This window comes from Oncorhynchus tshawytscha, linkage group LG19, assembly GCF_018296145.1.
Source record: "Oncorhynchus tshawytscha isolate Ot180627B linkage group LG19, Otsh_v2.0, whole genome shotgun sequence".
NCBI classification, from domain to species: domain Eukaryota; kingdom Metazoa; phylum Chordata; class Actinopteri; order Salmoniformes; family Salmonidae; genus Oncorhynchus; species Oncorhynchus tshawytscha.
Window position 1 is genome coordinate 18,578,855 of NC_056447.1, and position 26,388 is coordinate 18,605,242.

At 43.4% G+C, this 26,388-nt stretch overlaps 1 protein-coding gene across 2 annotated transcripts in view; it reads right to left on the reverse strand.

Moving 5' to 3' along the window:
• LOC112218170 (potassium voltage-gated channel subfamily KQT member 1) overlaps positions 1-26,388 on the reverse strand; it is a 258,934-nt gene that overhangs the window by 82,355 nt on the left and 150,191 nt on the right. For both annotated transcript variants that reach the window (XM_024378753.2, XM_024378752.2), the window contains exons 14-17: positions 11,098-11,173; positions 9,013-9,107; positions 8,656-8,696; positions 6,969-7,030 (exon numbers count right to left, since the gene is read on the reverse strand). In XM_024378753.2, coding sequence (XP_024234521.1) covers positions 6,969-7,030; positions 8,656-8,696; positions 9,013-9,107; positions 11,098-11,173 — 274 coding nt within the window. The remainder of the gene's footprint in view (positions 1-6,968; positions 7,031-8,655; positions 8,697-9,012; positions 9,108-11,097; positions 11,174-26,388) is intronic.

Here is a 26,388-nt window from a genome sequence, read left to right on the forward strand (position 1 = left end):
AAATTGTTTGGGGACAGACTTGGTGGAGACAACCAAGCACTGAAGGTGTTCCTTGGTAAAGATTGCCATTCCACCACCCTTGGAAGATCTGACTTGCCAAAAAGGTTATAACCAGAAAGGTTATAAACATTAGAGGACATGGGCAGCTGTGAGACCTGGATAGTGTTCAAAACACTCTTTCTTAATCACGTCTCAGTAATGACCAACACATCTGGATTGGAGCATTAGGTAATATGTTTCTAGTGTTAACGTGCAGAAACCCAGGCTTTTACGAGAGCAGAAATCAGTGAAGCAGAAATCAGAGCACAAGTCAGAATTGGGGCTAGCAACAGTAGATGGGCCAAGGTGTACATGCACATTTCCAGATATAATCAGCAGTAATACAATCAGGGCACAGCAGAGGACAGGGAGAGCATTTTTTATGACATTTGAATGGTAACAAGATCATATTGTACAGCAATTTCATCAGGTAACATGAATACAAAGCTGGCGAGAGGTGGTTAGAAAAGGATGGGAGGCCAAGAGTCCATGTAACCAATAAAGAGTGAGAGTCTCGAGTGTGGGAACAAACATTGTCATGGGGCAATGTTTATCACTTTGTCACTTTAACTCTACCTACAGTATATGTACATATTACCTCAATTACCTCAACTAACCGGTGCCTCTGTACCGGTATCCCTTGTACATACAGTTGAAGTCGGAAGTTTACAGACACCTTTGTCAATTACATTTAAACTCAGTTTCACAATTCCTGACATTTAATCTGAGTCAAAATACCCTGTCAGTTAGGATCACCATTTTATTTTAAGAATGTGAAATGTCAGAATAATAGTAGGGAGAATGATTTATTTCAGCTTTTATTTCTTTCATCACATTCCCAGTGGGTCAGAAGTTTACATACACTCAATTAGTATTTGGTAGCATTGCCTTTAAATTGTTTAACTTAGGTCAAACATTTCGGGTAGTCTTCCACAAGCTTCCCACAATAAGTTGGGTGAATTGTGGCCCATTCCTCCTGACAGAGCTGGTGTACCTGAGTCAGGTTTGTAGGCCTCCTTGCTTGCATATGCTTTTTCAGATCTGCCCACAAATTTTTACATAGGATTGAGGTCAGGGCTTTGTGATGGCCACTCCAATACCTTGACTGTGTTGTCCTAAAGCCATTTTGCCACAACTTTGGAAGTATGCTTGGGGTCATTGTCCACTTGGAAGACTCACTTGCGACCAGGCTTTCACTTCCTGACTGATGTCTTGAGATGTTGCTTCAATATATCCACAAAATTTTCCTACCTCATGATGCCATCTATTTTGTGAAGTGCACAAGTCCCTCCTGCAGCAAAGCACCCCCAAAACACAATGCTGCCACCCCTGTGCTTCACGGTTGGGATGGTGATCTTCGGCTTGCAAGCCCCCCCCTTTCCCTCCAAACATAAAGATGGTCATTATGGCCAAACAGTTCTATTTTTGTTTCATCAGACCAGAGGACATTTCTCCAAAAAGTACGATCTTTGTCCCCATGTGCAGTTGCAAACTGTAGTCTGGCTTATTATGGAGGTTTTGGAGAAGTGGCTTCTTCAATGCTGAGCAGCCTTTCAGGTTATGTTGATATAGGACTCGTTTTACTGTGGATATAGATACTTTTGTACATGTTTCTTCCGGGCATCTTCACAAGGTCCTTTGCTGTTGTTCTGGGATTTATTTGCACTTTTCGCACCAAAGTACGTTCATCTCTAGGACAAGGAACGCATAGGATTGAGTTCCTTGTCCTAGAGATGAACGTACTTTGGTGCGAAAAGTGCAAATAAATCCCAGAACAACAGCAAAGGACCTTGTGAAGATGCCCGGAAGAAACATGTACAAAAGTATGATGGCTGTGTGGTCCCATGGCGTTTATACTTGCATGCTATTGCTTGTACAGATGAACGTGGTACCCACAGGCATTTGGAAATTGCTCCCAAGGATGAACCAGACTTGTGGTGGTCTAAAAAGAAATTCTGAGGTCTTGGCTGATTTCTTTTGATTTTCCCATGATGTCAAGCAAAGAGGCACTGAGTTTGAAGGTAGGCCTTGAAATACATCCACAGGCACATTTCCAATTGACTCAAATTATGTCAATTAAGCTATCAGAAGCTTATAAAGCCATGACATCATTTTCTGGAATTTTCCAAGCTGTTTAAAGGCACAGTCAGGGCACAGTATGTAAACTTCTGACCCACTGGAATTGTGATACAGTGAATTACAAGTGAAATAATCTGTCAGTAAACAATTGTTGGAAAAATGACTTGTGTCATGCACAAAGTAGATGTCCTAACCGACTTGCCAAAACTATAGTATCTTGATGCACCCATCACGTTAGTGGGATCATTTTTGTCAACCACAGCTGAATTGCGCCAAATTCAAATTAAATTACTAAAAATATTTAATTTTCATGAAATCACAAGTGCAATATAGCAAAACACAGCTTAGCTTGTTGTTAATCCACCTGGTGTGTCAGATTTCAATAAAGCTTTTCGGCGAAAGCATAACAAGCGTTTATGTAAGGACATCCCTCTCAGTAGACAAAATATTACAAACAGCTAGCAGCCAAGTAGATTGGTCACGAAAGTCAGAAAAGCAATAAATTAAATTGCTTACCTTTGATGATCTTCGGATGTTTGCACTCACAAGACTCCCAGTTACACAATAAATTTTCCTTTTGTTCCATAAATATTATTTTTATATCCAAAATACCTCCATTTGGTTGGCGCGTTATGTTCAGAAATCCACAGGCTCGAGCGGTCACAACATCTCAGATGAAAATTCCAAATAGTATCCGTAATGTTCATAGAAACATGTCAAACGTTTTTTAGAATCAATCCTCAGGTTGTTTTTACAATATATAATCGATAATATTTCAACCGGGACTGTAGCTTCTTCAATAGGAGAGAGAGAGAAAAGCTGTTGTGCGTGCAAAACGCTGCTGGCACCCAGCCATACAATGTCATGATGTGATCTTTCTCGCTCATTTTTCAAAATAAAAGCCTGAAACTATGTCTAAAGGCTGTTCACACCATGGGGAAGCCATAGGAAAAGGAATCTGGTTGATATCCCTTTAAATGGAGCGAAGGCAGGCTATGGAACATGGAGCTTTCAAAATAGAAGCCACTTCCGCGTTGGATTCTCCTCAGGTTTTCGCCTGCAATATCAGTTCTGTTATACTCACAGACAATATTTTGACCGTTTTGGAAACTTTAGAGTGTTTTCTATCCTAAACTGACAATTATATGCATATTCTAGATTCTGGGCCTGAGAAATAGGCAGTTTAATTTGGGTATGTTTGGGTATCAAAATATTGCCCCCTACACTCAACAGGTTAACAAGAAATTTGTGGAGTGGTTGAAATTTTTTTTTTAATGACTCCAACCTAAGTGTATGTAAACTTCCGACTTCAACTGTAGCCTCGCTATTGTTATTTTACTGCTGCTGTTTAATTATTTGTTATTTTTATTTAAAAAATGTTATTTATCTATGTTTTACTTAACACTTAATTATCTTAAAACTTCTTAAAGGATTGTTGGTTAAGGGCTTGTAAGTAATCATTTCACTGGAACCTGTTGTATTCGGCGCATGTGACAAATAAAATATGATTTGGTTTTTTATTTTATTTGAATAGCATAAAGCACAAGAAATAAATCTAACAACTTGGAGCTAGTCATTGTAAGTTCAAAGAGTCAATCACCCAACAAGATAACTTAAGAGAGTCGCTCTCTGATTCAGAGGGGTTGGGTTAAATGCGGAAGACACATTTCAGTTGAATGCATTCAGTTGTACAACTGACTAGGTATCCCCCTTTCCCTTTAGGAATCCAGTAGGCTATAAAAGTCTGAGATAAAATAAGTAAATAGTAGGAATATACTAGTTAATTAAAGCGCTCCTGAGTAAGCTCACATAATAAGCTTCACAAGATAATTAATCCTACCTAAAATTCCGATCAGTCCAAAGTCTGGGGTGTGTGTGTGTAAGTGCGTGTGTGCTGGAGGCGAGCAAAAGCTCGGGACAGAGGGGGGTACCTTTACCAGACAGGGGGAGACAGGCCAGGGCTGACCGGGAACAGATTGCCGGGTTGATCCATGCAGCTGTGCAGCAGGCAACAGGAGTAGGTGTCACAACCGCTTGGGAGAAGCTTTTTTTGTGAGGCTGAGTAGGAGAGAGGCCTTCAACCTTACCAGTCAGGTGAGTGGTAGGGCAGATAAAAACCGTCTGAAGTGAAAAACTTAGTGAAAAGCCATGGTAAGGTTGGCTTGAGTTTCGATACTTGTCAGACATTCAGGCCTTCAAACATCAATTGCTCAATAGAACACACACTGGCACACACACACACACACACACACACACACACACACACACACACACACACACACACACACACACACACACACACACACACACACACACACACACACACACATACACACACATTGACAAGCACACACACACACACACATTGACAAGCACACACAACACACACTGATGTATACACTTGATTGATAATTCCTCAGGGCTGTTGGGAAACACCTTATTCATGGATGATTCTGCCATAATACCATGCTTGGCTCTGTCTGTGCGTTTGTGTTTTCTATTAGAAGTGACACGTGAAAATGATTCAACATTGAGGTGCTTTCTAGGATTTGGTTCAGAATGAGATAATTTTAAATTTTTGAATTCTATTCTGTGCGCAATAAACACTACTTGTATTCAATCAAATGCTTGTACTATATCATCCACTCCTTGATCATAGCAAGATGTCCCTCTTTGTCAGACTGAGACCAGAAGAACTCCTTCAGCTGCAGTAGAGACGCTGTGTGTGAGCTGAGGCAGACCTTGTCTTATATGTGTGGGCTGAGGCGGGTGGAGGGAGACTAGAGAAGGAAAAGCCAAACAATGAGACGGACCTGGCCAGGCTGCCTCTGGAGCAGCAGACTGGAGGGAGGAGGAATGGGCCGAGGCACGGGCAGACGGGGGGGGGGGTCAGCGGGTTCATCCACCTGCTGGCCGGGGGCACAGCACTGGAACCACCCCCCTCTCTCAGCCCAACAGGTGTGCTGGCCCCTGGCCGCCGTGGGCCCATCAAAACAAGAGATTCACACGACTAGAACCATAATATGAGAGGACACACACAGAAAACAGTCATTACAGGCCGAGTGAGGGAGCGCTCCGGGTATCACGTGTTTTTGCTGTTCTTTTTTGCTACCGCTGTGTGGAATCGGTCACCATGGCAACTCTCCTACGAGTCATGCAAAACACTATTCATATTGGTACTCGGGGAGCATGCAGTGATTGGAGCCACATTTGTTTTGGGGGCATTCGTTTCCTCACGCTAGGCTGCTGCTGCCTGCTGCTCTGATCGGCGATTTCCCCTGAACTGGTCTGCTAATTAGGAACCTTTCCATCCGGTTGGTTTGCTGTGTGCCACAGGATGCAGGAGGGACAGCGAGGGTGTTTTATAAAGTGAGGTTTATGTTACCAAACAGGAGATTGAGATCACAACGTGCACGGACAGCAAATGGGCCAGAACTCAATCTCCTTTACTCTCCTGTAGGGTTAGTCTTTAGTTCAGGATCATTTCACTCCTGTCAAGAGCAGAGGGTTTGGATAGCTGTGGCCTTTCCCTCATGCATTATAGTAGACATGGAGCCACGAGCCAAAAGTCAATATCTATAGCAAAAACCATCGTAAAATGGAGAAAATCATTGAACTGCACACACACACACACAACACACACTCAATTTATCTCGGAGCTTCCAAGGAAGCAGACTTCTAAATGACAGGCAGGCTAATGGCTCCGATGCCAGCCGTAATGTCGTCCTGTGAGACTTCCCTGAGCGGAAAAACAAAGGCTCCCGACGCAAGTGAATGCCAGCACACATGCTCACAGTCACAAGTCTGCAGTGGGCACCACATCACTGCCCGCAGGCTCCAGTCGGACCAACCAACGGTGGCACAAATTGGTCCCTGGTGTGCAATGAGGTGGTACTATTTCCTATCTGCCACTTTATTCCTTGTACCTATCTTTATTTCTAGTATGTGTGCATATCTTCCTCAGTTACCGCGCACTCCTGCACATCAACTGGTATCCCTTGTGTATAGACATAATTACTCATTATGTGTCTATTATTACTTTTATTATTACCTGTTTTACGCATCTATTATTTCTCTATTTTCTTTCTCTCTGCATTGTAAGGAAGGGCCCATAAGCAGTTCACTGTTAGTCTCACACCTGTTGTTTGCGAAGCATGTGACGAATACAACTTGATTTGATTTTGATGACTGGGGATCAGGCAGGCATCACATGGTGGCACTTCCCGGTCCACTCTGCCTAGCGGGTCACGCCTGGTTACAGCACATAACACAGCTGCTGCCTATTGGCCATGCTCCACTGAGGACCAGAGGGATGTGTGTGTGCTCTCTCCCTGTAGCTTGTATTAGAATGCCCTTTTAAAACATTAATGTTCCCCTATGGAAACACAAAAAACAAGTCACAACCCACCGTCTCCACAATATAACTTGTTGTCGACCAGAGGTTTTCACTCAGACCCCCTTCTAGCACCCCCCCCATTATGGTTTAAAGCTTATTTACTGCAATGCTACACATTTTGTCATGGGGTGCAGAGAAAAGGAGACTAAGTTGAAAGCCGGACTGAGTTCCTTGAAGAAAAATGTAGGGCGCGTTGCCCCACAGTTTCGGAACCACTGTTGTAGAGGACAGAGGGTAGCTGGTCGTTGGTAAAGCATGGAAACCCTGAGGAGATGTGAATGAACAGGAAAAGAACACCTCGTGTGTCACGTACGTATCGCTAGAGGAGAGGAGGCATTTGTTTAACGGCTCAGCCATGGGACCGAAACCAGCCATAACACATACTGTGGAAAAGATTCCATCACACACAGTCTCACGTACACATGCTAGCGTGGGCACACAAGACTGTTCTTACCTTGTCCTCCAGGCGGATCAGTCTGGCTCCCATAGTGTGGTATTCCTTATCTACGCCTTTCTCTGAAAAACAACAACAACACAGCATCTCCAACAGCAACGGACGGCAGGTTTCATCAGCGTGTCGCACACCACGTTGCAATGAGCTGGAAGCAGTAGCCTATGCATTTCTGAAAACATGCACTTCATTGTTTGAAATATGAACCTTTCAATACATGTTATGAGGCACGTCTTACTTCGCTTTCAAAGTAGCCTACTAGATCTCCGTTCTACATTTCTAACGGATGTTTTCATCTCTGTCACATGAAAACGCTCGCATGTGCGGTGCCCTTTCGACTGTGTTTTCCGATAATGTGAATAAATAGCAGTTGAACAACATTTGAAGCTATACATTGTGATCTGTTTCATCAGAATCATTGCTTTTTAAAGTTATTTGTATGTAGCCTAGGCCTACTGGTTGTATGAATTTGGGATCCATCTTCCCACAACTGTCTCAGAGTCTGTTTGGAATAGGCTATTTCTTTCTTGACAACGTGACCAATAGAATAGATACACTTTTGTACTATGGGGGATAGTAGATTGACATATGGTCGTGATTTTTCTATTTGTTACTTATCTTGTCGGCTGAGGAAAAGTAAATGTGGACTGTTAGTCTACAATCTTCAAAGTTTGCATCAGAATTCGGTAAGAAGGGCCGCATGTCATTGCATCCTAGACTTGCATGTTCTGTTAATATGAACGACCATCATCGTAATGTGATTTCTGTCATTCTGAGCACCGTGGGTGGACGCCCTAATCAGGCTACCCACCCAATGCATAGGGGTCCGGCAGATGTCCAGCGGAAACCATGGTACTATGGAATGCTTTACCACCCCTGTCTCACACACACACCACCCCCCAACACATGCACTTCTTTATTTAGGGGCCCCCTAACGCAAAAAAAACTCTTAGTCCTGCATTGAGTCCCGATAAACATAGCAACAGTATATCAGTGTAGCGGGGCTCCATCCTAGGGCCAGGGCACGCTCAGCCAGGCAGACTGGGGGTAGTGGGTTGTATTTGACAGGCAGGTAGGCAGCTGTAGCTGTAGTGTTATCGTGTATGGCCGGCCTGGTTGTAATGGATGTCTGGAGTAAAGCCCCAGACTCCTAATCCAATACCTGGGCCAATCAACCAAGTGTTTAACCATCTTAGTTCCCTTGTTAGCTCCATGGGGCAGCCAAGAAATGGAGGAGGAGGAGGAGAGGTGGAGAGGAGGAGGTTGAGGAGGGGGGTACACAGAGCAGGAAGAGGAGGAGGAGAAGAAGAAGAGAGAAGGAAAGATAGGAGGGTGGTATGGAGAAGGAGGAGAAAGAAGGAGATGAGGAGAGAGGAGAAAGAGGGAGGAGGGGGTATGCAGAGGAGGAGAAGAAGAGAGAAGGCGGTGGAGGATAGGGAGACGGGATGGCAGCGTTGTGCATACAAATACTAGCGTGTGTACCAAACACACATAGTCAAACATATACACACTCACACACTACGTATACACACTATACACACTGGGGATCTCTTCGCAGAAGATTTAGTCTAGTCCAGCCTTATCGTCGTTCCTCGCTGTCTTTGTTTGTGAGATGAGGGGGCACAGTGAGGAGTGACACGAGTTTATCAGATCAACTCTGGCCTGGTGAGTTTCCTCTGGTGGGTTTTACCTGGCAAAAACATTCCTGGTTTCCCCAATGTGTGGTCTAGTCTGGGAAAATAAGGAGAACATGAGAGACACGTTATGGGAAAATTGAAACTTTGGACAAAGCTCTATAGCATTTGTTGTGTTTCATGTATGTGACAGAAATAGACAGAAATAGAGAGAGAGAGAGAGAGAGAGAGAGAGAGAGAGAGAGAGAGAGAGAGAGAGAGAGTAAGCTGAGAGAGAGAGAGAGAGAGAGAGTAAGCTGAGAGACAGATATAGATAGGGAGGAAGAGACAGACAGAGAGAGAGACAGGGAGAAAGAGAGAAAGAGAGCGAGAGAACACAAAGTAAAAAGAGAGAGAGAGATTTAATGGCCCACCTCCTCTGTAGCTCCTTAATGCGGACCATCATGGTGAGGTGTCCCTGGTTGTACTGCTCCATCACGTCCCTCACGTCGTACGGCTTCCTCGCTTGCTGTAGAGCGGGAATAGTGTATTGTAGCAACCCAAACACAACACACACAGCACATTGTCACCCACGGTCATCCCTAGGGGACTCCCTCGGGTCAACAGTCGTCGCTCTTGCTGCTGGTGATTATCTGATCCACCTCTATGCAGACAACACCATTCTGTATACTTCTGGCCCTTCTTTGGACACTGTGTTAACAAACATCCAGATGAGCTTCAATGCCATACAACTCTCCTTCCGTGGCCTCCAACTGCTCTTAAAAGCAAGTAAGTATAAATGCATGCTCTTCAACCGATCGCTGCCTGCACCTGCCTGCCCATCTAGCATCACTACTCTGGACGGTTCTGACTTAGAAAACTACAAATACCTAGGTGTCTGGTTAGACAGTAAACTCTCCTTCCAGACTCATAAGCATCTCCAATCTAGAATTGGCTTCCTATTTCGCAACAAAGAATCCTTCACTCATGCTGCCAAACATACCCTCATAAAACTCATACCGATCCCTGACTTCGGCGATGTCATTTACAAAATAGCCTCCAATACTTTACTCAGCAAATTGGATGCAGTCTATCACAGTGCCACCCGTTTTGTCACCAAAGCCCCATATACTACCCACCACTGCGACCTGTATGCTCTCATTGGCTGGCCCTCGCTTCATATTCATCGCCAAACCCACTGGTTCCAAGTCATCTATAAGTCTTTGCTAGGTAAAGCCCAGCCTTATCTCAGCTCACTGGTCACCATAGCAGCACCCACCCGTAGCATGCACTCCAGCAGGTATATTTCACAGGTCATCCCCAGAGCCGATTCCTCCTTTAGCAGCCTTTCCTTCCAGTTCTCTGCTGACAATGACTGGAACAAATTGCAAGAATCGCTGAGGCTGGAGACTCACATCTCTCTCGCTTGCTTTGGGCACCAGCTGTCAGAGCAGCTTACAGATCACTGCACCTGTACATAGCCCATCTGTGGATGGCCCATCCAACTGCCTCATCCCCATACTGTTATTTCTTTTTTTTGCTCCTTTGCACCCCAGTATCTCTACTTGCACATATCATCTTCTGCACATCTATCACTCCAGTATTTAATTGGTATATTGTAATTATTTCGCCACAATGGCCTATTTATTGCCTTACCACCCTAATTTGACCTCATTTGCACACACTGTATATAGACTTTTTCGATTGTGTTATCGACTGTAGGTTTATTTATTCCATGTGTAACTCTGTGTTGTTGTTTGTGTCGCACTGTTTTGCTTTATCTTGGCCAGGTCGCAGTTGTAAATGAGAACTTGTTCTCAACTTGCCTAGCTGGTTAAATAAAGGTGAAATTAAAAAAATTAACAACACAGTGCTTTGTTGTTGCAGTGTGTATTGACGATGAGGAAGCTAAGGGAAGAGGGCCTGTTCAGCAGGCTTTCACGTGTTGTGTTAGGGGAGTTGTTTTGTGTGAGGAGAATGCTATCTTGTGACTGAGGTTGCATCACCCAATTAAACATGACGAGCCAGTATGGTGGGGTCTGTTCACCATCCAGAAATAATGAAGTGATGAGAAGATGGTTGAGTGTGAAGACAGAAACCGTGGCCTGTGTTTGTTGGTGACGTTCAGATCAGAAAGAGAGTTGTGGATGACTAAAGACCAAGTGAGGCCATTCTGTGGTAGGTAGGTGCCTCGTCTCCTACAGCTGTGCAGTGAGAGACTCTAACCACACAAGCGGAGGTGAACAGGGTTCTCATGATACTGCGGCTGAACTGACGACAGGCCAGACACAGACGTGCAGGTGCAAGTTGCAGGCACCGACGCCGTCTTACACACACATACATTGTGCACTCCGCCCACACACTGCGTATATGCAAATGCAAGTGGGCACACGCACACACGGCAGTCCTGCAGCTGCACAGCATTCCCTCGTGCTCACCCTCACCTTCCGAAGCAAGCACAACACTATTCTCTCTACCCTCCCTCCTCCTCCCCTCTCTTCCTCCACCCTGTCTTTTACCTGAAATTTCTGTCTGGCCACAAAGTACTTCATTCTCCGGAGTACTTTGACTGCTGCTTTGTGGGCGTGAGACAACCTGAGGGAGACAAACACAGTTTATTTGGTTGCACTGTCGAGAGGAGAACTGGCAAGAAAGGATTTCATTGTTCATGACGCTGTATCCTGCGCACATGACAAATACATGTTGATTTGATTTGTTCCAGCACACAAGGGGTTAAGCCTGCAGATGTTTCCCCGTCTCAGTTGTATTTCCTTATAAAAGCAACCTGGCTTGTTTTCTGCTCTCAAAACAACAGAACATTTGTACAACTTGCATGCTTCCAGCCATTCTAATTGGCTTGTACTGCATTCATTTATGCAGAATGTGTGTCCCATGCAATGGCAAAACACATATGGCTTCGAGGGCTAGGAGAGTCCCCCTCCCTACCACACACACACACACACAAAAAACACCAACACAAACACATGCACGTGTGTGCACGAAAGCACACACACACTCTCAAACAAACACACTGTGTGCTAGAACTGTATGATCTCATCCTCTGGAACTAAACAGGTTTCTCATACAACTCACGGATGTTGAACTCTGATGAACTTGTTGTTCGTTTGTAGGTTTCGCCACAATATTAAAACTGTGTATTTGTGTCCTTCTGTGAATCTGGAACAACCAAACATCTTGTGTAATCTGAGTCACACACACACACACACACACACACACACACACACACACGCACACACGCACGCACACACACGCACACACACACACACACACACACACATAAACACACACACACACACTGGCTCAACACGCCTCATTTGTGTCAACAAATGGGAAAACCACCGGCACTAAACTAAACACCATAACAGCACACATAGTAGCCTAGTTATAGCCGCAAGAGTACAGACCCACTTCTTCCATCACGCAAGTACTTTGCATGATGTGTTGATGTTCGCTTGGCTTCACTGTCTAAGCTGAAATGCAACAAGATGCACACAGATCTGGTAAAAAATATATATATATGTTGTTGTGAGCCAAATGTGACTGTTGGAGATGACACGGCCATATTTGGGTGTACGTGTGAGTACGATACTTTGATGTGTGTGTGTGAGGGCAAAAACACCCTGTGAGGGAGGGTGTTTATGTGCGGTTCGACTGCTGACAACTTCCATGGGTCATGGGGTCATGGCTAGAGGATGACCACAGAGCAGTAGAGGAAGTGGTGACCTGCTAGCTAGATCTGGAAATAGGCCCTCAGAGTCTATTCCAGAACCGTTTGGATTATTTTTGGTCCATGTATAGAATGTGTGCCCTCTCATTTTACAGTTTAACATTCAAGCGGTGGTTTCATATTTCTGGACTGTTATATATTATTGTATTATATTGTTGTACTATGCTGTCTCTGTACTGGAGGTACTGTGTGCTAGGACTGCAGCGTGAGTAGTAATGGGCACTCAGTGACAACCCATGTGTCTCTGACTGTTGCTTCTCTCTGACACTAGCTGTGCTGACAGATCAAAGAGAATGCAATCAATTCAATATGGATATTTTTTGGGGGTCTGTCTTAAAAGCGGAGCTGAAATATCTGCTTTTCCTTCACGCGTGTTTTAAAACATGTGACCCTTACCCTTCGGCCTTATCGCTGACATCAAGGGGGCTGGATAAGCCGCCCGGGATGGCGTTTGGAGTGCGTCTCGAGAAACGCCGGATTAACGCTGAGCGACACCGCCGGATTCTTTAACAAGAACATTCTGAAGGAAGTCAGAGCGGGGACACCTTGTAAAATAGCACAGAGATGAGAAACGGGCACAGGAACAAACGAGAGACAGAAGACGGAGTTGCCATCCCCTTCAAAGATAACGGCACAACATAGTCTGCAAAGTCACCAAGTATGGAGATGTGGCCCCAAATCCCCCAAAAAACATCCTCCCGTAACTAGAGAGAAAGTGTGTGCGTGTGACACACTTTGCCGGGCTCTGAGCGTGACTGTGGTGAGAGATAAGGTCTTCTCTGCTGAAGTGCTCCAAAGAAAATGAATGGCTCCATTCTGAAGGCAGCAGCCCTTTGTTGGGGGGATGTATGGGGGTACAAGACTTGTTGTGACTGCTGCGTTCCAGCCCTACAGCTGGCTAGCTGGTTCTCTGTGAAGAAGCACACCCTCCCGCCTTTGTGGAGTCAACAAGCCCAGTCTGAAGACTTCATTAGAGGGTAGGGACAACAAAAGGACTTAACAGACAATACACTGACAGGGGCCATAAAACATATGGATCAAAGCAGACTGCTGGGACTGCTTTTTCCGCCCTCAGATCTGGGCCTATACGAGGAAATGCACACGAACAATACCAAACAAAAAGCTGAGGCGGTTAACCCCCCTTCATTTTTGCACCCCCTCATCCGTCTTCCCAAGTGCAAGGAGGATGTGTTTTTGCACCGAGTTGTAGATTGAACATAATTGGGAAAGAAAACACATGTAGGAAACAGAAAACACGTGCAGTTTCGATCACGGGACTGTTTCCCCCCTCGTTTCCCAAATGCACATGCATGCTTGGCAAGTGACCGTGATAAAAGAATAACATATTTTACACAACTTAAAGTCGGCCCCAGATGCGGCGCTCAACCACATTTGGAGTGTCAGCTTTCCCACATCTCTCTCTCTCTGGTTGATGACTCACAACACTTGCTCCTAGTCTCATTCTTCTTCTCCTCTCCTCTCCTCTCCTTTCTTTTATTTATCCACACAACACAATGCATCCCAGGGATCCTCTGGAGTCAGCAAGCGTTTCATCTCCCACACACAGACTTCAATATTGTTTTGATTGTCCTGTGCCGTATGATTTCAGGGCCAAGGGGGAACGCGTGTTTATTCCAGTGAATACCCAGGCTTAAGACTGCCAACAGTCTTCCACAGACTCACCATTCTTCACCAGGGCTACTGTGGTCAATTCAATTGGGTACAGTGTTGAGGAGAAATGAGTTGGTGTGGTCCTTTGAAATCCTGGACAGATTATAGCCACATGCCATCCATTGGCACTTGGAGGTTTCTCTCTTAATAAAGCTTTCTGGGTTGATTTTTCCAGGTGGTTACTTTAGAAACTTCATAGTAGTCCTTAGTAACAGTCCGCCTCTCTGCTGTTCCTTGGCTGGAGCCAGTCTAATATCCTGTCTGTGTTTCCTAGGAGCACACAGTGTAATAACGTCTGGGGACGTAGTCCGTCAGAGGAAAGAGGCTTTAGAGTCTAGAGTTACAGGTCGATGGTCAGAGCACAGCAAAGGCACAGGCCTGTGGTCGATGATCAGCTTCGGGAGGGGTCTTTGATCAATGCAAGAGAAAAACAGACACCCACAACATTTCTGTATCAAATCAGAAGAGGCCCTGTATTATCTCTACACTTTACACTTGAAATATGAGAAGGGTTTAATTAGCCGGGAGCCAGTAACTGTCTTTCATGTCAAATTCAGTCGGTGTGTTGTTGAATCATCAGCGAGACAGAGAGGTTGTTTGCATGCAGGAGTCTGTCTCTAGTCTCTCTCTACCCTGCTGTGTATAGTTACTGGTGATGTGTGTTGTTGGTTAGTTACTGACCGCTCTCTCTCTCTCTGGGGGTGTCTGCTCCAGTTGTCTTTGTGTCTGCAGCCCCAGTCAGAGACAAGCAGGACCGATCAATAGGCCTTGATCACACAATGTTTGAGACAATAGCAGGCTGCACTCAGCGCGGCCCGGGCTGGTAATGAGCACATGAACACATGAAAGCCTGTGTATTTAAAAGCTGACAACAAAGAGAGGGAGGCCGTGATTTACGTGCCGTGCCATGTCACCACAGCAGAAATGAGGAACAGTGGGGCACGAAGCCTGCTGCAGCCTGCCACATCTGTCATACATTTCTGTCTCCCAGATTCACCGGAGGAAAGGGCTGGTTGACACTAGCATGGGGTGGTAGAGGACTCCGTTTCTCACTCTCTCTATCCCACACACACATAAATATACACACACAACCACATGCTAGTATCACGTGTATACACACACAAACACATGCTTCCACCACCCTGGTGTAATTCTAAAGGTACTGCAATTTGTGGTTTGATTTCTAAATGGTTGAGAGAGAACCAAACAAAGAAAATTGCCTCTCTAGAATGACTGAGTATATCATTCTGACCAAAACCCCACCCACATTTAATGAACCCACTTTCACAACGTGCGATTACAGAGGAGAAGTGGAAAAGGTCCCTCGTTGCTGATAGAGGTGAACGCTCGAGCCAAACAGAGTTGAACAGTTGAACTTTGACCACCCTGAACCCTGTGCTTGGACAATACCAGGAAGAAAACCTCAAGTTAAGGACATGCGCACGCACGCACCCCAATAGTGGATCTGCTACTGTTAAACAATACTACTACTACATGTAAATCACTTCTACTACAGCTTTAGTTATGCAAAACAGCACACAGACAGATTCATGATGTCATTGAAATGATTATGTTTTTCACTTTGCATACTTGGGCTGGCTAGATACAGTAAAGAGCAACCAATCCACAGGTGAATAGGCTAAACCATTTTTTGAAATACAGTTTTATCTTGTTTATTTAATGATGGAAAGTCAAAGAACAGTCCAAGAACTCGCTTAAGGGTGATTTGATTTGATTCGATATATGTGCGAGTGAAAGAAAGAAAGAAGCTCTGACCTCAGCTTCACAAAATCTCCTTAATTAGGGAAGTGGTGATGTTGGAGGTTACCTAAGCTAAGGAGGTTATTCAACAAAGGAGCCGACAAGAGCAGAGCAGGAGCTACCCCTTCCATAGAGAGAGGAGGGGAAGGGGAAATGTCTCTGGTTGGTTTGGGCATAAACAGCCCTTTAAATACGTGGTAAAAGGCTGGCTCACTGACTGACTGACTGACTCTGCCATATAAGGAGGGGAGGAGAACCACCATCCACACATGTACATTGCACAATCATACACACAGAAGCACAAGTCTCCATACCTACACATATACAGTAAACAAACATAGACCTCAACTCCGGAGCACAGTCACACGCCTTCCCTCCCTCCCATGTCAGCCTGGGCTACAGTATTGAGGAGCGGGGTGCAGGTTTTGGTGATGTGGTGGGGAGTGTGTATGTGCGCGCGTGTGTGTGTGTGTGTGGGGGTGTGATTGAGAAGTTGGCGAGGAAGGGGAGGGGTATTGGGTTTCTCCAGTGGAGGACAGGCTAGAGAGAGAGGTGCCGAAGCAGGAGCTATAATTCATGGTCTAATAGGATTTGGTGCTGTTTAGCAGGATTAGTGCATGTTAGAGAAATACTCCCTTTATAGCTGCCAGTTAGGGGGTCCTGGAAAAACACCACACTGGACCCTTGTTTTAAAAAAATGCATTTCTGTGATTACCCCCTCTGGCTGAGCCCCCTGGCTCAGTAGAAGCGTCTTTCCTATAGCCGGCTGTATTGGGATTAAATTGGCTGCTTCTTTCATAGGCGTATGATAATCCGAGCACATGAGCCCAGCGTGGGGATGTGAAGAGGGCGACTGTGTGTGTGTGTGTATGTGTGTATGTGTGGTTGTGTATGTGTGGTTGTGTTTGTGTGTGTATAAGAAGTTAGAAGGAACAATTAGAGACACCTTCTTTTTGGAGAGCCAGGGGCTGCTGGAGGTGCGGTCACAGGCTTGCCCACATTCGTTCAGCCTGACTTAGCTCTCTCTATGGGCCCAGCCAACGGGAGGGAGAGACAGAGGGAGAGACAGAGAGAGAGAGAGAGAGAGAGAGAGAGAGAGAGAGAGAGAGAGAGAGAGAGAGAGAGAGAGAGAGAGAGAGATGGAATAAGCCCAGAAGGCAGAGAGAGAGGCTGACCCTGTGCCTCCAGAGCTGAGGGCTTCCTTTCAGAAGCTAGGCAGGATTATAAAACCATTCTTTCTTTGAAAGAAGTTATTCTTCCATTCTTGTTTTTGTGGTAAAATGGGTGGGTGGGTGGGGGTGGGGGGTATGGGGGTCTGGCTGACATTAAAGCCTTGTGTTTAATTACTCTTTTCTCTTCTGATCAGCCCTTTTGTTCCCCTTCAGCTGTGGGAAGGCCTGGTTGGCTTCTCTACAGGGTGTGTGTGTGAATAGAAAGAGTTAGAAAGAAAGAAAGAAAGAAAGAAAGAAAGAAAGAAAGAAAGATACTGTAGGCACAGCGAGAAAGTTTGGTGTATCAAAAAGTTCCCTTCACTACCCGCTATGTGCTCCCTCCCTCTGTCCAGATCAGTAGAGGGAGACACCTGCCACTAGAAGAGAGAGAGAGAGACAGTGTGTGTGTGTGTGTGTGTGTGTGCCTACTTGTAAACAGTATGGTTATGTTATATAAAATGTTGAGAAATTGACCATATTAAATGACAGAAGGGCATGTACGTGATAGGCCTACCTGGCATACATGATTATGATGGCCATCATCCTTCTTGACAGTGTCATAAAGTGTATTTTCTTAATCCAAGTAAAGTGACACAGGCTGGTCATAACGCTTCATGACAGAGCCATAAAATGTATTTTCCATTACGATGGGGGGAAAAAAACTCACTGTAAAGAATTCATTAAAACGACAACAAAAAAAGGGAATTAACTCTAAATTGCATTATTTATTCAAGTTTGTTTCTGCAGCCTCACTCAAGGTCTTCACCTCCACCACTGGATGCAACAGATGCATTACTTTCTCTGGAAAATATAGCTCAGCAAAGAACAGGAATCAGAAAAGAGGATGCTACAATGCAGTGGCACCGTTAAAGAAATCTGAAAACTTCACACCAAATATATTATGAGAATAGCAAACACTTTCAGGCAAGTTCAAATACATTACAATCCCTTTTTAAACATAGCTAAAGCTAGCTCTCAACTGTTCATGTAGCTAGCAAGCTAATGTTAGCTACCCTATCACTAAAGATGGTGGTGTACAAAACAATTAAATACACCCATGCCTTGTTGAGGCAACAACAGTACATTTGATTCACTCTATATACTGTATATATAGTGATAATTGTACAAAAAAAATCTAGAAGAGGCCTGTGTATTAAATGTAACTCATACCCATAATAACAACTAGCTAACTATGGCAGGCTAGCTAGCGCCTAGCGCTGAGTTAGCTAACGTTAACGGTTAGCATGCGACCTTTAGATACACATAAAAAAAGTACATTTATAAAATACTTATCATTAGCGTGGGTCATATGTACTCATGTAAATATACTTAATTACGAGCCATCGTTTGTAAAAAATTGAGAGAAAAAAATGAAACGCCAAAACATTTATAACGAAAATAAAAAAATTCTGAGACGCCATCTTGTCTCATTGATTTACATACAAACTTAGCTAGCCATGTTTGGCTACACTTATATGAAGGGAAAAATCTCACTTTTTTTTCCACTCGGTCAAAACAGTTAAATTATAAATAAAGACTACGGGAAAACTCATCATGGTTTAGATAAACATGCTATCTCTAGATTTCAAAAACGAAATCACGCTTGTAAATATTACAAACTTGAAAACAGGATGAATAAGAAAACACTGACAACTGACAATTATGCTCTGGGCTTCTCTTCCTCCTCCTCGTCTTCCAACGTATGAAGTGTGCGCCTGCAGCTAACAGTTTGAATGTCTCCCCCTAGTGGTAGCGTTAAATATACATGTAGCTATATTAAAGCAAAACCATGGAGGACTACAATAATAATGTGGTGAACAAACAAACTTAGATGATATATATTTACATATTTTGGAATCAATCACAGGAGGTTTTTTGTCCTGCTCCTGCATTAATCCCCGTTATCAGCGACAGAGCATGGGCTAAGCACGTGTTTGACATCAATGTGTGAATAATTACAATGGTAATAAAATTGATTTTTTTTGGAAATGTTATATAACATACTATTTACAAGTAGAATGGAATGGTTTACCTTGTGTGGTAGGATTTGTGCGCTTTGACACTGGTGTCATAACCAGCCATAAAATATTGCTATATATGTCACAACACATCTAAATATACAGTATGTGTCATGACAGTGTTGTGACAATGTTATATGACATGGTTAAATAAAATGTTACTGTAATTTCAGTGTGTGTGTGAGTGTGTGTGTGTGTGTCACACACCACTTTCTCTCTCCCAGTTTCCTTAGGGCCTAAGGAAACAGCGAGAGGGAAATTGGTGTGGCCTTTCTTTGTATGAGTAGTCAACCTGACAGGAGAGAGAGAGAGACAGCGAGAGAGAGAGAGACAGCGAGAGAGAGCGAGAGCGAGAGAGAGCGAGCGAGAGAGAGCGAGCGAGAGCGAGAGATTAAAAGGAGTGAGAGATAGAAGAAAATTCTGGAAATGCTCCTGACATGCAGCACTTATCTCCTCCCTGGGGGCATGAAGGTAGGAGGCCCTCCTAGGCCCCGTCAGGAGCCCCACTGCCCCTCAGCCATAGAAGTGATCCATCACACACACACATGCATACCCACACACACACACACACCACAGAGTAATTAGGCTAGCAGCAGGGTCACTCGTCCAAACAAGGTGCCAGTGATAGACAGAAGGGCTGTCTCTATAGGCTAGGCTGAGAGGGAGACGAGAGGAGAGTCACAGGAAGACAGGAGGGAGGCATATTTGAGGCACTAGGAAGGGCTCCACTAGAGTGGCATGGAACCCCCTCTCCGTTGTTTGGGTAAGGGTGGGGTTGAGGAGGGGGAGGACTAGTAATGAGTCGTGCATAACTCCAAATATGAATTGGTAGAAACTACAGCATGCATAGAGAGTATACTGGTAAACAAAAGCTTAAAATAAGAAACAATTCAAGAAGGGTGAACTTTTGTGACCAATGGGAAAGGAAGAGAACGGCTGTTCTATGGAAAGTATGCCAAAAGTTAAAAGAGCTGAAGTTGCAATGAGTTGGCCTGACTTTTCCAATCCCCTAATGAGGAAAGAGAGGAGAGGATACCATTACAGGTAAAGGATATGGTGGAGCCCAGGCCAAACACCAAGACTTCACTTCACTGGAACTGAACACATGGAGGAAATCACTATGAACAGGCTGACTCACACACAACTAAATCTTTCTTTCTCTTTCTCCCTCTACCTCACTTCACCCTCTCTTTCTACCTTCTTTCTCCTTTTTTCACTGTGACTTTCTCACTGAACTTCAGAGTAAACTAAGCCAAAGTGTAGAAATTGAGATCTTAATAACATTTGTTCTGACAATGTGAGAAATAGACAGTGACAGAAAGACAGTGAGGATGCCAGAAAGAGAGACAGACAGAGCTAGCCGGCCAGCCAGGCAGTCAGATGAACAGGCAGCCAGAAAGACAGCACCAGCCAGCCAGCCAGACAACCAGCCAGCCAGCTCGTGGTTATAAGGGTATAATAGAGCAGGTGGGGAATGTACAGCATCAGATGAGCTGCATGTTCTGGCAGAACCCTATTTTACAACATGTTCCAGTCCCTCTCCTCTCCAGCGTACAATTAACATTTATAATTACAGAGGTTTGCAAGAGACAGAGATAGACAGACAGAGAGAAAAGAGAAAGATGGTGTGAATGGGTTTGTCTCTGTCTCACTAACTAACTGTTGCTTGGGAGAAAGACGTTAGGATAACATAGGATGAATTACATTTTTTTTTGCTAAAATAGTAATTGCTTGCCAAAAATGTAATTTTTGTAAGGCAAATCTTTTTTTTATAGCTATTATGTAATGCAAATCGAGGTGAGGGCGATGGAAATGCTTTTGGCGGTTGATCTGCTTCTGTTCTGTGGGTGGCACTGTGTGATCCTTTGGGCTAAGCAATGGGATATCATGAAAAAAAGAGACTCCATTTTAACAAAGCAAATAGAAGGACTAACAGTACAGAAAGATAGCAATAAAAAAAACGTACCATAGAGGCTCAGAATAAGTTAGAGGAAAAACAAAAAGAAATGGAGGAATATATTCATGAAAGATCAAGTGTAATATATTATTTAAAAAACAATGCAAAATGGATGGAACATGTGACCCGTTTCAGGAAACTAGGCGTATGTCACGGGTCACTACGTCACAGGAGAGCCGCTTGAGTGTAAACTTTTTATCAAAATGTGTTTCTTGGCAGAAATGCCTTCTCAAACATGTGAACTTTCATGTGCCTTAATAACAAACTTGTATGCCATCTGTAAATATGAATACAATTCTTAAATTATGAGCCTAGTTGGTTTAGCAAAAGAAAAAGACAGCAACCTCCCCGCTGGCCATGATTGGCTGAGATAATGTGTGGGCTGGACATGCCGAGAGATGAGTTTGAATTGGTCTGCCATATAGCACACTTATGTCTATTTGAGCTGGTCAGTATGTCTAGGTAATCCTGTCTAACGCAGCTTTTTGAAAATGTATATTAAAACTGCATAAGTGTTGCTCTCCACCTTCTGGAGGACTGAGTTTTTAAATAAGTGGAATTCAAGTATGATAGCTAAGGAGATGGAGAAAACACCTTTCACCGGATTACATCTTCAAACTAAGGGCAACCATGGCATCCGAAAGGAGATGTGTCCAACCATGAATTATGTATACAGGTTAGCTAGCTACATTTTCAGATATTACATGTTTCTAATTTTGACAGAAAGAGACATTTGCTTAGCTAGCTATAGCCTAAAGTTAGCTAGCTAACATTGAACCTGGTGGTTAGCTACCTGCAATTTCATGTATTAACGTCATGAGTTGTGGTTATGCTTCATTGTTTAGCTAGCAAGCTAACGTTAGCTGGCTGGTTCGCTAGCTAACGTTATGTGTATGACCTTATTATTCGTATCTTAGACCATTTGCTTAGCTAGCTATAGCCTAATGTTAGCTAGCTAACATTGAACCTGGTTGGTTAGCTACCTGCATATTCATGCAGGGTAGTAATGTCAGGAGTTGGGATTATGCTTCATTGTTTACTTAGATATCTAGCTAGATAGCTAGCTACATGTCTTACAAAATACTCCACTATGCAAGTAACCATTTTGGGTGTGTTCGTAAATTCAGTCTGGCCATCTACTCCGATTTCAGAGCACTCTCATGCGAGAATTGTTGCCAGCAGCACAGTTACAGTAACCAACACTCTGGAAAACATGAAAACACCACAACCAGCACTGCTAGGGCGAGTAAAATGGTCAGAGTGGGGTATTCTCTCATTATGTGTCTGGAAGTAGCTAGCTACTACTTTCCTACTAAGAAGCCACCTGTCCCGGTTGATATATTATCGAATAGATATTTGAAAAACACCCTGAGGATTGATTATAAACAACGTTTGCCATGTTTCTGTCGATATTATGGATATAATTTGGAATATTTTTCGGCGTTGTCGTGACTGCAATTTCTGGTCGAATTCTCAGCCAAACGTGAAGAACTAACGGAGTTATTTCGGCTACAAAAATAATATTTGGGGAAAAAAGGAACATTTGCTATCTAACTGGGAGTCTTGTGAGTGAAATCATCCGAAGCTCATCAAAGGTAAACAATTTAAATGGATTGCTTTTCTGATTTTCGTGACCAGGTTGCCTGCTGCTAGCTAGGCATAATGCTATGCTAGGCTATCGATAAACTTACACAAATGTTTGTCTTGCTTTGGCTGTAAAGCATATTTTCAAGATCTGAGATGACAGGGTGATTAACAAAAGGCTAAGCTGTGTTTCAAAATATTTCACTTGTGATTTCATGAATATGAATATTTTCTAGTAATATTTATGTCTGTTGCGTTATGCTAATTAGTGTCAGTTGATGACAACGCTCCCGGATCCGGGATGGGTAGTTACAAGAGGCTAGCCAATGTTAGCTTGGGTGCATGACTGCCGTTGTCAGGTCAGAATGTTCAGATCAACCCTACTCATCGGCCAGAGCATCCATTGTGCGCTCTGAAGAGCATCCATTGTGCGCTCTGAAGAGCATCCATTGTGCGCTCTGAACGCAAAATGCTCAGATTTTACAAACGGATAATCTGACAGCACAGTTGCAGTCACTAACACTCTGGATAACATAACAGCCTAACCAGCTCTGCTAGGGCGAGTAATGTTCAATGAGCTGTTCTCTCTCACTTAGATGTCTGGAAGAAGCTAGCAAGTTAGCTTGGTTGCTTGACTGTCGTCAGTACATTCGGATCAACTATTAAAGAGATGGGTGGGACTAAAGTTTAAGAGGGTGTGAACGATGCTGAATGGGTGTAGACAAAGAAGGGCTCTCCAATCGTAGCACCAAAACATTCAAAGGCCATTTTCTCAAACGTGAGTTTACCAGTTTATCAACTTTCAAAGCAAAATTACTTTGCCATTGTTCCTCAACTGTAGAATATGATATACCATTTTGTAGCTGTACTTTTATCCCATGTAAAAAAAAAATGCACCAATTTTTTTTTTTTTACTTCAACATAGAAATACTACCAAAAATAATTTACTGAAACTTGTTACAAATGACAGAGAAATCTATGATTCACCAAACAATATTTTCAAATTGAAAGTAAAGTACTTCAAGTATATATTTTCGTTTCAGTGTCCTCCATCTACACTAACCGAAGCTAAATGTAGGGATTTTTTTTCTTCTATTAATAATGTAAAATGAACAGCTGTACAGAAAGACTCATGTGAAGGCCAAATTACAGAGGAGGAACGTCTTGATGCAATTAAAGCCTTTAAGTCTGGGAAAACTGCAGGGCTGCATGACATAACAGTGGATGAAGTTATGTTGAACTCGGAAGTTTACATACACTTACATTGGAGTCATTAAAGCTCGTTTTTCAACCACTCCACAAATTTCTTGTTAACAAACTATAATTTGGGCAAGTCGGTTAGGACATCTACTTTGTGCATGACACAAGTAATTTTCCCAACAATTGTTTACAGACAGATTATTTCACTTATAAATCACTGTATCACAATTCCAGTGCCAGAAGTTTACATACACTAAGTTGACTGTGCCTTTAAACAGCTTGGAAAATTCCAGAAAATGATGTCATGGCTTTATAAGCTTCTGATAGGCTAAATTGACATCATTTGAGGCAATTGAAGGTGTACCTGTGCATGCATTTCAAAGCCTACCTTCAAACTCAGTGCCTCATTGCTGACATCATGGGAAAAACAAAATAAATCAGCCAAGACCTCAGAAAAAAGTATGCAAGTATAAACACCATGGGACCATGCAGCCGTCTTACCGCTCAGGAAGGAGACACGTTCTGTGTCCTAGAGATGAACGTACTTTGGTGCGAAAAGCACAAATCAAACCCAGAAAAGCAGCAAAGGACCTTGTGAAGATGCTGGAGGAAACAGGTACAAAAGTATCTATATCCATGGTAAAATGAGTCCTATAACAACATAACCTGAAAGGCTGCTCAGTAAGGAAGAAGCCACTGCCGCATAACCGCCATAAAAAAAGCCAGACTCCGTTTAGCAACTGTCCATGGGGACAAAGATCATACTTTTTGGAGAAATGTCCTCTGTTCTGATGAAACAAAAATAGAACTGTTTGACCATAATGACCATTATTATGTTTGGAGGAAAAAGGGGGAGCTTGCAAGCGGAAGAACACCATCCCAACCGTGAAGCACGCGGGTGGCAGCATCATGTTGTGGGGGTGCTTTGCTGCAGGAGGGACTGGTGCACTTCACAAGATAGATGGAATCATGAGGTAGGAAAATTATGCAACATCTCAAGACATCAGTCATGAAGTTAAAGCTAAGTCGCAAATGGGTCTTCCAAATGGACAATGACCCCAAGCATACTTCCAAAGTTGTGGCAAAACGGCTTAAGGACAACAAGGTCAAGGTATTGGAGTAGCCATTACAAAGCCCTGACCTCAATCCTATAGAAAATTTGTGGGCAGAACTGAAAAAGTGTGTGCGAGCAAGGAGGCCTACAAACCTGACTCAGTTACACCAGGAGGAATGGGCCAGAATTCACCCAACTTATTGTGGGAAGCTTGTTGAAGGCTACCTGAAACGATTGACCCAAGTTCAACAATTTAAAGGCAATGCTACCAAATACTAATTGAGTGTATGTAAACTTCTGACCCACTGGGAATGTGATGAAAGAAAAAAAAAGCAGAAATAAATAATTCTCTCGACTATTATTCTGACATTTCACATCCTTAAAATATGGTGGTGATCCTAACTGACCTAAGACAGGGAATTTTTACTGTCAGGATTTTAAATGTCAGCAATTGTGAAAAACAGTTTAAATGTATTTGGCTAAGGTGTATGTAAACTTCCGACTTCAACTGTATACAGTGCCAGTCAAAACTTTGGACACACCTACTCATTCAAGAGTTGTTTTGTTTTATTTGCTATTTTCCACATTGTAGAATAATAGTGAAGACATCAAAACTATGGAATAACATACATGGAAACGTATAGTAACCAAAAATATGTTAACACACCTCCAGGCTGTGTAAGGGCTATTTGAACACGAAGGAGAGTGATGGAGTGCTGAATCAAATGACCTGGTCTCCACAATCACCCGACCTCAACACAATTGACATGGTTTGGGATGAATTCCACCGCAGAGTGAAGGAAAAGTAGCCAACAAGTGCTCAGCATATGTGGGAACTCTTTCAAGACTGTTTGGAAAAGCATTCTAGGTGAAGCTGGTTGAGAGAATGCCAAGAGTGTTCAAAGCTGTCAAGGCAAAGGGTGGTTGTAGTTGAAAGGATTCCACCACTGTGTGACTGTTGTCTTTTTGTTGTCACAGCCTTATTGTATGTCACGGTGGAGTATGAATGAATGGGTTTTTAGAGCAAACAAAGCAATTATCACAACAGAGGTTGTCATATGGCTTTTTTACTGGCTTAACTTGGCTTCTTCAGTGATTTTACCCACGCACCCTTACTGGGGAGTGGTCTGCATGGGGAGGGGAAAACTGAACACTTGCTGTTATTGGCAGAGAGGTTTGGAACTCACTTTCTTATTGGTCTATCAACTAATTTACTGCATGATGATGTCACTGTGGAAGGCCAAAAATCCATCCAACAAAACAGGGTGAAATGAAAAAAGTATTATTCCAAACTTCTAGCGTCGAAATATATTTAAAACACAGGAAATCAAGTTTTTGACTGCACTGGGCTTTTGAATGTATCACCTGTAAGGTATTTGAATTGTCTGTAATGTCTAACGTTACTTGTTAAATGTTTGTAATGCCTTAATGTAAAATTGGAATGTCTTTTTAGTTCTCTGTTGGACCCCAGGAAGATAAGCTGACATTACGGTGTCAGCCAATGGGGATCCTAATACATTTTTTATTCAAATAACTCTCCAGGGCTGCATCTCATTCCGAAAAGATCCTTCCCTTCTGACACCACTAAATACCAATCCAACCATCT